The sequence below is a fragment of the Callorhinus ursinus genome, unplaced genomic scaffold (genome assembly GCF_003265705.2).
Source record: "Callorhinus ursinus isolate GAN/ISIS: 27379988/994484 unplaced genomic scaffold, GSC_fseal_2.0 scaffold10, whole genome shotgun sequence".
Lineage (NCBI taxonomy): Eukaryota > Metazoa > Chordata > Mammalia > Carnivora > Otariidae > Callorhinus > Callorhinus ursinus.
In genome coordinates this window covers 63,501,870-63,516,986 of record NW_027397072.1, presented here as the reverse complement: position 1 = coordinate 63,516,986, position 15,117 = coordinate 63,501,870, and the positions used below count along the sequence as shown (strand labels likewise).

The following is a 15,117-nucleotide window of genomic DNA, read 5'->3' as shown; positions in this document are numbered from 1 at the left end:
TTTTTTTTTTTTTTTTTTTTTTTTTGAAGCTCATCCATATTGCCACATATCTCAGTCATTTGTTCTTTCTCTTGTTGAGTAGTACTCCATTGTGGAACTGCATCATCATTCATATATCCATTCTCCCATTAATGGCACCTGGGCTGCCCCTGGCTCTAGCCACCATGAATAATAGTTGCTATGAACGTTGTGACACAAGACGTTTTGTTTGTCCTGAGAAGTGGAGCTGCTAGTTCGTTCACAAGGCAGATGTATGTTCAACTTTATAAAAAGCTGGCAAATTCTTCCATTTTATACTCCTGCCGGTAATCCCAGATACTCCCCAGCATTTGCTGTTGGTCTTTTTAATTTTAGCCATTCCAACATATGTGTTCATATCTCTGTTGATTCCAGTTATCATGTACCTGATAATTAATAATTGTGGGCACTTTTTCATGTGCTGACTGCCCATTCATATATCTTCTTTTGTGAAATGTCTTGATCCATTTTTAGGTGGATGATTGTCTCTATTACTGAGTTGTAGGAATTCTCGGGATATCTGTATTGTGGATATGTTCTAGTGCAGCCTGCCTATTCATTTATTTAACAGTGTCTTCAGTGAGCAAAACTGTGTTATTTTTATTTGAAGTTCAATTTGTCATTCTGTAAAGAAACCTGAGAAAACTTTGCCTATCTCAGGGTCATGGTTTGCTATATATTTTTTTAAAAGGCTTACAGTTTTAGCTTTCATTTTGAGTCTATGAGCCATCTCAGATCATTCTTGTATACGGTGTAAGGGGTTAAGATTCCTTCTTTTACATTATAGAGAGCCAGTTGTCTCAACACCATGTGTAAAAAGATTTTCCTTTTCCTAATTAAATTTCATTGGATTCTTTTTCAAAAGTCAGCTGACAGTATAAGTACGGGTCTGTTTCTGGACTCTCTCTTCTCTTCTGTCAATCTTTTGGTCCTTACACCAAAACCACACTGCATCATTACTGCAGCTTTACAAGTTCTGAAAATTAGAAGTCCTTCAACCCTTTTCTTCAAGAATGCACTGGCCATTTTAGGTTCTGTTCCTTTCCATAAAATCTAAGAACCAGTTAGCACAATGGGATTTTGATTGTGACTCCACTAAATCTAAAGATCAGTTTAGGGGCAACTGAGATCCCAACAACACACTTGAGTCCTCCAACGCATGAAATTGCTACTTCTCTCCATTTATGTAGATCTTTAATTTCTCTTAACAGTGTTTTGTAGTTTTCGGTGTAGGTATCTTATACATTTTCCATTAAATTATCTCTAAATATTTTTAATTCTATTGTAATATTGACCTTGTGTCCTGGGATCTTTCTAAATTCACTTTTTAATTCTAGTAGTTTTTTGATACATTCTTAGCATTTTCTACATAATCAATCATGTTTGTGAATGGAGTTTTACTTCCTCCTTCCCAACATGTATTCCTTTCTTATCTTTTTTTCATGCTTTATTACACCTGCCGAGACGTAGAATACTACACCGAGAGTGGGCATCCTTGCTTTGTTCCTGTTCTTTGGTGGAAAATACTCATTCTTCATCCATTAAGTATGTTAGCTGTAGGCTTTTCCTAAATGCCCTTTATCGGGCTGAGGAAATTTCATTGTAGTTTGTTGGAAAGAAAACAAAATTTAAGTCATGAATGAATATTAAGCAATTTTTCGGGATCTGCTGATCATATGATTTTTCTCCTTTACTAGTATAAGGAATTACACTGAGTTTTGAATATTAAATCAACCTTTTGTCTCTGGGATAAACCCCATTTAGTCATGATGTGTTGTCATACTGGATTCATTTTGCTGTTACTCCATTAAGGGGTTTTCCTTGTATCTACATTAATGAGAGATCTTGATCTGTAATTTCTTTCCTTATAATATTTTTGTGTGGTTTTGTTTTCAGGTCATTATATCAGTTGGAAGTGTCTGTTTTCAGGAAGTGTTTTACTAAGATTTGTCTTCCATAAATATTTAATAGAATTTAGCAGGAAAATCATCTGGGTCTAGAGTTTTGTTGTAGGAAAATTTTTAATTATGAATTTAACAGCTATAATGAAATTATTAGATTTTGTTTTTCTTCTTGTGCCAATTTTGGTAATATGTATCTTTCAAGGAGTTTGTCCATCTCATCTAAGTTGTCAGATTTCTCAGCACTACGTAGTTCATGACATTCTTATTATCCTTTTAACATCTTCAGTATCCATTTTGATGTCCCTTCTTTCATTGTTGATTATGGTAACTTCTTAGTTTTTTTTTTTCTTTTTTTCTTTTTTTCTTTTTTTGATAGTCTAGCTAGATGCCCGTCATTTTTACTGATCTTTTCAAAGAACCTATTTTTGGATCTGTTGATTTATCTACTGATTTTTTTTTTCTATTTCGCTAATTTCCATTCTTTATCATTTCCTTCCTTCTACTTATTTTAGGTACTCTTTTCTTTCAAGCTTCATAAGATAAAAGCTAAAATTAATTTTAAGTCTCTTTTCTAAAATATATAGTGGGGCACCAGGGTGGCACAGTCGATTAAGCATCTCTTGGTTTTGGCTCAGGTAGTGGTCCTGGCTTCATGGGACTGAGACCCCTGTTGGGCTCTGCGTTCAGCATAGAGTCTGCTTGAGATTTTCTCTGCCCCTCCCCCATCCACACACACTCTCAAATCTATTTTATATATATATAGCTATAAAAATTTTTAAGCAGTGCTTTGATGTAGTCCACAGATTTTGATATGTTGTGTTTCACTGTTCAATTAAATATATTTTCTAATTTCCCTTGACTTATTCTTTGACCCAATGAATTATTTAGAAGTATGCTTTTTAATTCCTAAATTTTTTGAGATTTTTCTTTGTATCTTTTTGTTGACTTCTAATTTAACTGTTATTATCAGAACATATCCTGTATTTTTGCAACCCTTTAAAATACACTGAAACTTGTTTTATGGCCAAGAAGAAGACCTAGTTTGGTGAATGTTCCTTATGTACTTGTAACAAATGTCTATTCTGAAGTTTGGAGTTTACTGTTCTATAAATGTTGATTAGATTAAATTGTTTGATAGTGTTGTTCAAACTTTCTGTATACTTACTGTTTTGCTTTGTTTTGTCCTCCTGTTTAATCATTTAATGACAGAGAAACGTTAAAATCTTCAACCATAATAGCACATTTGTCTACTCTTCCTTTAGTTCCATAAGTTTTTGCTTCATGGATTTTGATGCTCCCTTAATAGGTATATACAGGTTTTGAACTGTTACATCTTCCTGGTGAAATATCTGTTTATCATTGTGAAACATCTTTCTTGTATCTGTCAGTATTCTTTATCTTGAATTCTACTTTGTCTGATTTGATTTTAATAATTCTAGCCTTCCTGTGATTAGTTCACATGATGTATCCTTTTCCATCCTTTTATGTTTAATGTTTTTGTTTTGTATTTTCTGTGTCTTTGTGTCTGTGAGTGCTTTTGTAAATAAGAGTTTGTCTTTTTTGTACAACCTCACAAAACTTCCTTTTAATCTGTCCATTTACATTTAATGTAAACATTGTAGTTGAGTTAAATCTACAATCTCACTATTTGATTTCTTTTTGCTTTATTCTGTCACTTTTTACCTCCCTCCTGCTTTCTTTTGGAGTAATGGAGAATTTGTGTCTCATCTCTTCAATTTTTAAACTATACTTCTTGGTTTCTTGGTTTTTGTTGTGGTAGGTACTTTAGTTCAGCAAGCTATGGCCTGTGGGCCAAATTCAGCAAGCCACCTCTTTTTGTAAATAGTTATATTACAACCTAGCCATACTTATTCACTAAGTCTTTTACATGTTGTCTATGGCTACTTTCATGCTATAGTGGCAGAGCTAAGTAATTGTAACACAGACTGCATGCCCCCAAGGTCCTAAAATATTTACTATCTGCCCTTTAAAGGAAAAGTTTGCAAATCCCTGCTCTGAAACCACTCTAATAGAAATATAATATAAGCCACATATGTAATTTCAAAGAAACAGGTAAAGTTTACTTTAATAATATACTCTAATTAAACCATCCAAAACGTAATTGTAATAAAAATTGAGACATTTTACATTCCTTTTTTCATAGTAAGTCTTCAAAATCTAGTGTGTTTTACACTAACAGCAGACTTTAATTCAGACTAGCCATATTCCAAGCGTTCAAGTCATATATGGTCAGTGGCTACTGTATTAGCATAGCTCTAGAAATTACAGTGTATATCTTGAAACTTATCATACCACAATCTACCTTGACTTAATATACCACTTAATATATAATGTAAGAACCTTGTGAAAACACATTTCCATTTATCCTCCCATCCTTTTTGCTATTGTTGTCATACATTCCATTTTTATGAAATTAATTAATATGTAATTAATTCCATAATGCAGTTACTATTATGCTTTAAAAAAATCAGTTTTATTTCCAATTGAAGAAGAAAAAAGTCAAATATCCCCATATTTACTGTTGTTGGAATTCTTCAGACCTTCCATAGATTTGAGTTTACAGTTGGTTCATTTCCCTTCCTCCTAAAAAATTCCTTTAGGGGCGCTTGGGTGGCTCAGTCAGTTAAGTGTGCAATTCTTGGTTTCAGCTCAGGTCATGATCTCCGGATCCTGAGATCGAGCCATGTGTCTGACTCCCCACTCACTGGAGACTCTGCTTGTCTCTCTCTCCCTCTGCCCCTCCTCCCACTTGTGCTCTTTCTCCCTTTCCCTCTAAAATAAATACATAAAACTTAAAAAAAAAAAAAATTCCATTAACATTTATTGTAGTGTAGGTTTCCTGGAGACTAATTCTCTCACTTCTTGTCTGTCTGAAAATACCTTTATTTCACCTTTACTTTTTTTTTTGGTGTGGGGAGAGCTGGAACTATATTTTACTTCTGGATTTATTAACTTTCTAAAGTAATTGCAACACTCAGAAATTGCAAAAATAATAGCTCCCATGTACCCTTCACCCAGCTTCCCCAGTGACCATCTTACAGCCATAGTATAATTTTCAAAACCAAGAACATTGGCGTATTACTATAAAATACCTTATTTGGTCATCGGTTCTTACATGCATTTGTTCATATGTTCCTATGAAATTGTATTACATGTATAGAGTAACTACCAAAATTACTCTGCAGAACTGTTCTAGAAAGAAACTCCCTCAAAAGGAAATTTCTGTGTATTGCTTTATAGGGACACCTTCCCCCTTATCCTGATCCCTGGAAAGCACTGATTTGTTCCTCATTACTATAATTGATATCTTGAGCATGTTGTAAAAGTCAAATTATATACTATGTAACTTGTTGAGATGGGCTCTATTTCATTCACCATAATGCCTTAAAGATCCATCTGAGTTTTGCATGTATCAGTAGTGTAGTTCATTCCTTTTTATTAGTAAGTAGTATTCTAAAGTATGGATATAGTGTTGAAGAACATGTGAGTTGTTTCCAGTTTTTCACCTTTCACCATTTAGTATGATGTTAGCTGTAGATTTTTGGTAGGTGTTCTTTATCAAGTTGATAAAGCTTACCTGCATTTCTAGTGTATTAAGAGCTATCATGAATGGGTATTGAATTTTATCAAATGGTTTTCTGTATCAATTAATAATATCATACGATTTTTCAGCTTTATAATAAACTGTCACCATGGTGGATGACATTGATCAGTGTTTGAGTCAAGAAACTGAACTAGTCTTTCAGTAAATATATAAACCCCACCCACCAGGTCATGATGTATTATTCTTTTCATATGTTGCTGGATTCAATATGCTTAGTATTTTGTTGAGGACTTTTGCATCAATGAGGACTACTGGTGTGTAGTTTTCTTTTTATTCTATGTCTTTATCTAGTTTTGCTATCATGGCAGTGCTGACCTCATAAAATGAGAAGTCTTCCTTCTGATTTCTGGAATAGAATGAGTAGAATGTCTCTTTTTCTTTCTCCCTCTCTCTCTTTTTTTGGGGGGGGTGTTTTTTCTTTTTAAAATGTTTGAGAATCCTCCAGTGAAATCATCTGGGCCTAGAGATTTTTCCTTTTTAACTATGAATTCAATATCAAGAGTGGTCAAACTTCTCTGCAAAAAGCCAGATAGTTAAATATTTAGGTTTTACAGGTCACATGGTCTGTTACAACTATTCAACTGTGCATTGTAGCACAAAAGCATCATACACATTTTTACTTTGTGGGGAAAAAATGAAGGGGGGGAAATCGGAGGGGGAGATGAACCATGAGAGACTATGGACTCTGAGAAACAAACAGGGTTTTAGAGGGGAGGACGGTGGGGGGATGGGTTAGCCTGGTGATGGGTATTAAAGAGGGCACATTCTGCATGGAGCACTGAGTGTTATACGCAAACAATGAATCATGGAACACTACATCAAAAACTAATGATGTAATGTATGGTGATTAACATAACATAAAATAAAAAACAAAAAAACAAAAAAAAACACCATCATACACAATATGTAAACAAATGAGTATAGCTGAGTACCAACAAAATTTTATGGCACTGAAGTTTGAATTCCATAAAATTTTCAAATGTCACAAAATATTTTTTCCAATCATTTAAATATGTAAAATTCATTCTTAGTTGATAGCTCTACAAAAACAGGTGTTAGGCTGGATTTGAACTGTGGACCACAGTTTACCATCCCTTAATCTATTTCATGTTGAATTTGTTTTGATTATTTGTGGTTTTCTAAGAATTGGTCCATTTCATCTAAGCGGTCATATTTTTATGTGTAAAAATGTTCATAGTATTCCCTTATTTAAATCCTGTAAATGGCTGTGTAGTCTGTAGAAATATTTCTTTCTGGTCTATGTCCACACCAGCCTGAATGCGCCCAATCTCATGGGATCTTGGAAGCTAAGCAGGGTCAGGCCTGGTTAGTACTTGGATGGGAGAAATATTTCTTTCTAGATATTGGGAGTTTATCAATTTTATTGGTCTTTTCAAAGAATGAGCTTTTTTCTTTTTTTCGGTTGTCAATTTCACTGATTTCTGCTCTTCTTTCTGCTATGGATTTCTTTTTTTTCTAGTTTCTTGAGATGGAAATTTAAGTCTAATTATTGAATTGAGACTTTTTTTCCAGGTATTTAATATTATAGATTTCACTAACACTGTGTTAGACATATTCCATATATTCTGAGACATTTTCATTTACTTCAGTAAATGAAAATTTACTGTTTAAGTTTATCTTGGGTCTCTTACCTATTCAGAAGAATGTTTTATTTTTATTTTTTTAAGATTTTATTTATTTGAGAGTGAGAACGAGCAGGGAGAGGGGCAGGGACAGGGAGAAGCAGGCTCCCTGCTGAGCAGAGTGCCTGATGTGGGGCTTGACCCACGGTCCTGGGATCATGACCTGAGCCGAAGGCAAATGCTTAACCAGCTGAGCCACCCAGGTGCCCTAGAAGAATGTTTTTAAATTTTCAAGTGTTTGTGGAGATTTTACTATTCTTTCAAGCCCTTTCATTTTTTCTGGTGTATTTAATGCTATAAATGTCCTGTTAAGTCCTGATTTAACTACATCCCATAAATCCTCATGTATTGTATTTTTGTTTAATTTTGTACTTTTTCATGAGACTTCTTTTGATGCCTTGGCTATTAGAGGAGTGTGTTAATTTCTAAGTGTTTGAAGATTTTTCTTCCATTTTCTTTGTTATTGATTTCTAATTTTTATTATTGTCTGAGCATATACTTTGTATAATTTCATTTTAAATTTAAGGTTTATTTTATAATCCAGGGTATGGTCTATCTTGCTGAATGTTCCAATGGCAATTGAAAAGAAAATGCATTCTACTGTTTTGAGGTGGAGTGCTCTATAAATATCAGTTAGATCCCATTGGTTTCTGGTGTCAGTTTTTTTACTGTAGCTTAGCTAGTTATCTCTCGTAGTCTGTTAATTACCTAGAACAGGGTTTTCTACTTAAAAGGATGTGGGGTACTGCCTTTTCTTAATGCATGGTAAAGATGGGTCAGTAGAGCTCCTCTCCACAGTGTTTGAGGCCAATGAGAAATAGAGGGTTGCTGCTTTTTGCTGATGTTTGCTTAATGCAGGGTGGAGATGGTCCTTAGTGCTCAACTGCACCATCCACAGTGCCAACTGGGGAGGAAGAGAGGCACTGCTTTTGCCTGTGTTAGTGCAGGGAAGGACAGTCTAAAAGGCTCTGCCCTTTGGTCTCCACAGTATCTGGTAGGGAGGGAGAAGTACCACCCCAATAGTTCAGGCTGGAAATGGTTGACAGGGCTCGGTCTCATAAATAACCCCAATGGGATAGGGCACTGCTTTGTTAGTGTGGGGATGGTCTTTTTGACAAGGCTCCACTTTCGTCTCCTCAGTCTTTGGTGGGGAGGGGTAGATGTGCTCCCTGGTTAACACAAGGTGGTGATACCTGACAGGATTCCACCCCACAGTTTGCACACCGCCTCGTGGGAAGTGGGAAGGGTACAGCTTCTTTCATGGTGTTCATCTGAAGTACAGGAGGTCCAGTCAAAAGTGTTTCCACTGTATACTTGCCCTCCTGCTGAGTCATTGTTTAAACACAGCAGGCTTTTCTTGGGTCTTTTTGGTCTGTGCATATTGTAGTTTCAAATTGTAGACCACGTTGTAGCCCAGGCTGGGATAAATAGGCATTAAAAAGAAAGGGACTGGAGTGAAACTTGTGGCTGGGTCCTTCCTTGTGTCCTAAGTTCCTTATCCAGTCTGCCTTCTATTCTACAACTTTCAGAAAGCTCTGTTAGTTGCTTTTGTCCAAAAAACCTTAGTAGTAATTAGCCGAAGGAACAGAATTGAATGTACTTACTGTCTCGTCTGGAACCAGATGCCCCTCATCTTCACTGTGAAAGGTTAACTGGATATGGGATTTTTTCATTCTGAACTTAAAGATGCTGTTCCCTGTCTTCTTGTGTTTTTTTCTAATAAGTTAGCAGTTACTCTTATTGACATTCTTATATGTGTCTCTTCTGGCTGCTTTTAATATTTGCTTTTTTATCTTTGGTTTTCTAGAGATGGTTGTATCTTTATGTTCGTTCTGCTTTGGGTTCATTGAGCTTTTTTTTAATCTGTGGGTTGATATCAAATTAGAAAAGTTTCCGCTATGATTTGTTTCATGCCTTAATCCCTCTTCTCCTTCTGAGATCCAAATACATGCAAGTTAAAATTCTTTACCTTTTCTCACAGGCCTTTTCTGAGGCTCTGTTCATTTTTCGAATTAGTCTTTTATCTTGCTGTGCTTCAGTTTGATCCTTTACCTGGCCTCTAGTTGATGATTAAACCTAACCAGTGGATTTTTAATTTTATGTATTGTATTTTTCCATTCTAGAAGCATTTTGTATTTTCCATTTCTCTGCTCAGTCTCCCAGTCTGTTCACTCATTATGTTTAACTTTTCATTTAAGTCCTTGAACATACTTATGTAGAGGTTTTATTGTCCTTGTTTGATAATTTTACCATCTGGGTCACATCTATTTCTCTTATTTTCACATTTTCCCATTCCTTGTGTGTAGTAAAGTTTTATTATATGCTGAATATTGTGGATGCTAGTCAGTTCTTGAAACTCCACATTTTATTGTATTCTTTTAGAGAATACTGACTTTTGTCCTGGGAGGTAGCTAATTTATTGGTGGTTCAACTTGATTAGTCATGTCCTGACTCCTGCTTAGGTCTTTTAGAGGCTGATCTAAGGTAAATATCATCTGAAATTGTAGGCTAAGATCTGGGTTGTTTTCCTTTCTTCAAGAATCACAGCCTTGTTTGTTTTCTATGCCTGGTAAGTTGCTTCGTATACTTTGTCCAACTCTATTATACTGTATTCATTTCATGGGCTTTCACAGCAGGAGGGGAGGTCTGATGCCCATTATTCATGGCCAGAACTAAAAGGAGTGTTGCTATTTTTCGTAACTTTCTGATGCTGATATGCATTCAAGGCTAGTAACTTGCTCAGAATTCAAGGTTTCTTGAATTCTGTGGGTATATTGAGCTGGGGTAGAGAGCTGTCCTGTACACTGTAGGACATCTCTGGCCTTTATCCAGTAGATACCAATAGTACCTCCTCCCAGTCATATAACCCAAAATGTCTCCAGAAATTGCTAAATGTCCTGTGGGGCAAAATTGTGACAGGTTGAGAAACACTACACTACACTAGCAGAGTAGATTATTGCATACATTAAGCCCCGGCTACTAAAAGTGTGTTGTGCCAACCAGCTGCACTGGCATTACCTGGAGCTTCTTAGAAACATAAACTCTAAGGTCTCACGTCAAACCTTCTGAATGAGATCTGCATTTTAACAAGATCCCAAAATGATTTGTATGCTTCTTCTAATGTTTGAAAAACTATGCCATAGATCAGACAACTTTTCTTAAAGAGCCAGACAGTAAATATTTTAGGTTTACAGCCTACTCTTTGTCAGAACAATTCAACTCCACCATTGCAATATAAAAGCAGCCATAGACAATACGTAAACAAATAAGTATGGCTGTGTTCTAGGCTTTATTCACAAAACAGGCAGCTTGCAACATTTTTACAACCCATGCCACAGACTCTTTCCCAAGCAGATCACTCCGTAAGCTGAAGACAACTGGTGGTTAAATCCTTAGATGAGTGCTTTCCCATTTGCTATTAGTTGTTGTTGCTTACAGAGAGACTAGGTACATAGGTTATACAGTAGACGATTCTATCTTGAAATTTTAGTAGCTTGACTTCCGTTCTTACGTAGATGGGGTATCATCCATTTCCACATGTAAGTTATATATAAATGCTACTTAAGTTAGCTTACCAGTGGTCTCAGCCTTAAAAAATATGCAATTTGATGGCGTATTTCTTTCTTTATGGAAGAACAATGCTTTATGGGTCCACAGGAATAATTATTCACTTATTTTGCCTTTAGCAAATAAATCTGACAAAAGTTTTTTTTTTTGTTTTTTTTTTAAAGTAGGCTCCGTGCCCACGTGAGGCTTGAACTCATGATGCTGAGATCAAGATCACATGCTTTGCCCTGGGCCAGCCAGGTGCCTCTAAAGCTGACAAAAATTTAGTAAAATTGTGAGTGTGTTTTTATTAGCTCTCAGGCAGTAAAGAGTAAAGTTAGAGTTGACTCTCAGTAGTTTCTTCTGGGTAGAAGAGCTAAAGTGCTTTTAAGATATCAATTTTGTTTTATATACTTTATGTAGAAGTTACTTCTTACCTTCTAAAACTCTGTATCCTGAAAGTGAATTTTGTGGGGTTAAAAAGGACTCTGAAGAATGGTTGTTTAGAGGCCAGGAGAGTAGCTTTTGTGAAGAATGATGGTACTACATCAGATGAAGATTGAAATATTTTGCCTTGTTTATAAATTTCTTCTCTTCCAAGTTTCTTGATAAATGGTACAAGGAGAGGGCAGGCCAGGGCACCAAAGTGAAGCAGAAACAGAACAACTTGTAACAAGCTAAAAACAGGAAACTGATTCTTGGAGCTTTGGCCAACAGGAATGTCATTAAAAAACATTTAAGAATTCTTATTCCTGGAACTTGCATGTATCAGTGTCTGTTCAGTCTATAGTGGTTGGTCTATTCCTGGAGCATTCAAAGAGACATGCCACAGTATCCACCCTGGGGCAGTTTCCTCTGGTTAGAAATAGCCTCTTCCCTTACCCAGTATATGGCATGTATATTGGGTAAAGGGTGCCATGTCATGATAAATGTTGGGAATCACTATATTATTTTTAAATCTTTTTTTTATTGTGGTAAAAAGCATGTAACATGAAACTTACCTCAACTGTATGGTTTAGTACCGCCAAGTATATTCACACTGTTGTAGAGCAGATCTCCAGAACTTTACATCTTGCAAAATTGAAACTCTAGACCCACTAAATACCAACTCCCCTACATTTTGCAACTACTTTAAATACTTTTATTAGTGGAATTATATTTTTTTGTGACTGATTTATTTTGCTCTGCATAATGTCCTCAAGGTTCATCCATATTGTAGCATGTGGCAGGATTTCCTTTCTTAAGGCTGCATAATATTCCATTATGTTTATACCACATTTTCTTTATTCATCCACCTATGGATATTTGGGTTGTTTCTCCCTCTTGGCTACTGTGAATAATGCTATGATGGGTGTACAAATATCTCTGCAAGAAACTTAATTGAATTCTTTTGAATATATACACCAAAGTAGGATTGCTGGATCATATGATAATTCGACTTTTCATGTTTTGAGGAACTTCTGTACTATTTCCCATAATGACTGCACCATTTTGCAGTTCTACCAAGAGTACACAAGGGTTCCAAGTTCTCTATCTTCACCATTGGTTATTTTCTGTTCTTTTGATAATGGCCATCCTAAAAGGGGTAAGATGTTATCTCACTCTGGTTTTGATTTGCATTTCTCTTACAATCCGTGATGCTGAGCATCTTTTCATATGCTTTTAGAGAATTGTCGATTCAAGTTTTCTTTACATATTCTGGATACAAGTCCTTTATCAGATAAATGATTTGCAGAATTTTCTCCCAATCTGTGACTTTTTTAAATAATGTCCTTTGAATTACAAAAGGTTTTTTTGTGTGGGGGGGGGTTGTGAATTTGGGATGTGAGAACTCTTTACCTAACCCTAGGACACAAAGATTTTGTTTTTTCCTAAAATTTTTATATTCTAGCTATTATATTTAGGTCTACAGTTTTTGTATAAAATGAGGTAGGGGTCTATTTTTATCTTTTTTCAAGGATGTCCAGTTGTCTCCACACCTTTGTCGAAGATTATCTGTCCCCACTGAATTGCCGTGGTACATTTGTTGGAAACCAATTGCTCGTATATGTGAGAGTTTACTTCTGGACTTTCAATTCTGTTCCACTGATCTGTATGCCTGTCCTTATGCCATGACCATACGGTCTTGATTTCTCTAGCTTTGTGGTCAGTTTTGAAATGGAAAAGTGTGTCTTTCAACTCTGTTCTTCATCAGGGTTGTTTTAGCTATTTTTGGTCCTTTGCATTTCCAAAGCCTGCTAGGATTTTGACTGAGACTGTGTTCAATCCTATAGATCAGTTTGGAGGAAAATTTTTTTTTTTGCTAAATAGTAATTGCCCTATGCAATCACAGTTCCTGACCGGAGTTGCTAAGATCTGAGTTCACATATATTAGGTCCTCGCCACGGGTCAGGTGCTAATTCTTCCTAAGAAATAGTTGCCTTATGGAATTCTACAAATACTTGATTTTTTCTGAGTTTATTCATTATGAAGATATTCTCCTTCATACTTCCATAGGTAAACAGCTTGATCCTGCTTGCTATACAGTGTGTTCCAAGTCCCTACCAAAGTACAAGGTTAATGTTCATCTTCATGAATCTCTGGCAACATCTCTTGACAAATTTTGTTGTGGGCTTCTAGGCATTTCAGCTTAACATTGTAAAACTATAATTTGTAGAGCCTACTTGTTTCCTTTTTGGCCAGGAGACTAGAATGAGCATCTTTTCTTGGATCAAGTTTCAGGACAAATAAGGATTTTAACCAGCTGTCTTCTCAAGGTCTGTTATTGGAAGACATCATTCTTTGGATTCTGGGCAGCAGACTGCTGACTGAGACTGCTCTGAGGACATGCAGCACTGCCCCCACCATCTTGTTCTCTGCCTTGGCTCCCTTAGAATCACTAATTATTAATAACCAAAAAGCTTTCTAATTATGACTGTCTTGCCCATGTAAGATTAAGCCTAGTTTTTTCTTGCCAAGAAAATTTAGTTTTCATATTTCATTTTTAGAGGATAAATTACTTATGAGATAGCCTATTTCCTGATTTAAAAGGACTAGATTTCGGTTGGTTAATGTGGTAGGTAAGTACCTTGTAAACTCTTACGATGTAGGATCCAGGACCTAAACGTCTCAGGAAAAATATACAAAAATTTGTTCTTTTTTTGTAACACATTTTATTTAGTATTCTTACAGACTACACAAAATAAATACTAGGATAATTCAAACATAACACAATATATATTTTTTTCTATAGGAAAGCACAAGGAGAAGACAAAAGTATTGTGAGTCTCAAGAAATTCTGAATGAAATAAAAAGTTCTCCACAACAGTCCAGCTGTATATATTTCCCAAATTCATTTTATGAACCGTATCAAGATTCTACCAGTCCAGATATATTCAATAATTCAAGATCTTCATCTTGGGCTACATCTACTTCTACAGCTGATATGGAGGTCACAGACTTTGAAGAGACAAAGGCAGACGTGTATTATTATGGCTTCATCATTCTTTTTCTTTTGACTTTAGTATGTCTTGCTTTATATTTTCTGTGAAGATATCAAATAAAATCCTTTTGATTTTATTTGATAAATTTTTCAAGTTGCCAGTTCTTCACAGAAATGTTACATTCTTATTTCAGGATTTCCTTCCAGACATTTTCAAGGTAATTGGCTTGTAAAAAAAGAATACATTTTAACAAAGTAAGTTTGTGGACATTCTAAAATTAAGACTGCTTTATGCTAAAAAATGGGGTCATGATATAGTTTGACCAAAAAAAGTATCTTCCAAAGGAGCAATTTAAAAAACAATGTTACTGATAGGGACAATTTTAATACATAGAATAATAATAAAATAATGTTTTATTTAGATAGATAATGTATATATCAGCTTATCTTAACATGTTACTAAGAGAAAGCAAGGCACATTTTATCAAATGTGATTCATGATTTTCTTACCTTGCTACAATATGGGCATTCACCAAATATGATGTTAAAACTCTGTCTACTAGTCAGTAGTCCTCTCAACCACTGAAGATTTTAAAAAGAGAAGATAAAGGAAGCAGTGTCAGCATGATTACAAATTACAGATTCTCCAAATATTTCCTTTGAGTACATATATTTTTATTCCCAAAGATTTACCTTCTTAATTTTCTTTTAACAAAAAGGGGAACACTTCCTGAGCCAATACCAGACTGGTAATATGCTGAATAACAAACAAGGGGAGACCAGCATGGATGTCGAGGTCTATACCACTGGTTTATGGCCCTTTATGCACCTTCTCAACCCCAAAAGATACAAAAATAATGCACACCACGTCCATGGGGTTCATAGACCCCACCTAAAATCATTAATTACAAATTAAGAACTCCTGCTGTAAAAGATCCAATAGGCTCTTGAATATCTAGG

The 15,117-nt window shown here is 35.4% G+C and overlaps 2 protein-coding genes and 1 pseudogene across 7 annotated transcripts in view; 1 reads left to right on the top strand and 2 right to left on the bottom strand.

Moving 5' to 3' along the window:
- VRK2 (VRK serine/threonine kinase 2) overlaps window positions 1–14,290 on the top strand; it is a 117,642-nt gene extending 103,352 nt beyond the window's left edge. For all 3 annotated transcript variants that reach the window (XM_025868794.2, XM_025868795.2, XM_025868796.2), the window contains exon 13: window positions 13,969–14,290. In XM_025868794.2, the coding sequence (XP_025724579.1) occupies window positions 13,969–14,265 (297 nt within the window). In that variant the 3' untranslated portion in view covers window positions 14,266–14,290. The remainder of the gene's footprint in view (window positions 1–13,968) is intronic.
- Window positions 13,004–13,583, bottom strand: LOC112821733 (protein NipSnap homolog 2 pseudogene; annotated as a pseudogene).
- FANCL (FA complementation group L) overlaps window positions 14,132–15,117 on the bottom strand; it is an 88,968-nt gene continuing 87,982 nt past the window's right edge. For 2 of the 4 annotated variants that reach the window (XM_073897685.1, XM_025868797.2), the window contains 2 exons: window positions 14,668–14,739; window positions 14,237–14,383 (listed from right to left, as the gene is read on the bottom strand). In XM_073897685.1, the coding sequence (XP_073753786.1) occupies window positions 14,348–14,383; window positions 14,668–14,739 (108 nt within the window). In that variant the 3' untranslated portion in view covers window positions 14,237–14,347. Of the gene's footprint in view, window positions 14,384–14,667; window positions 14,740–15,117 lie in introns of all 4 variants that reach the window. The other 2 variants (XM_073897686.1, XM_073897687.1) reach the window with 2 other exon arrangements.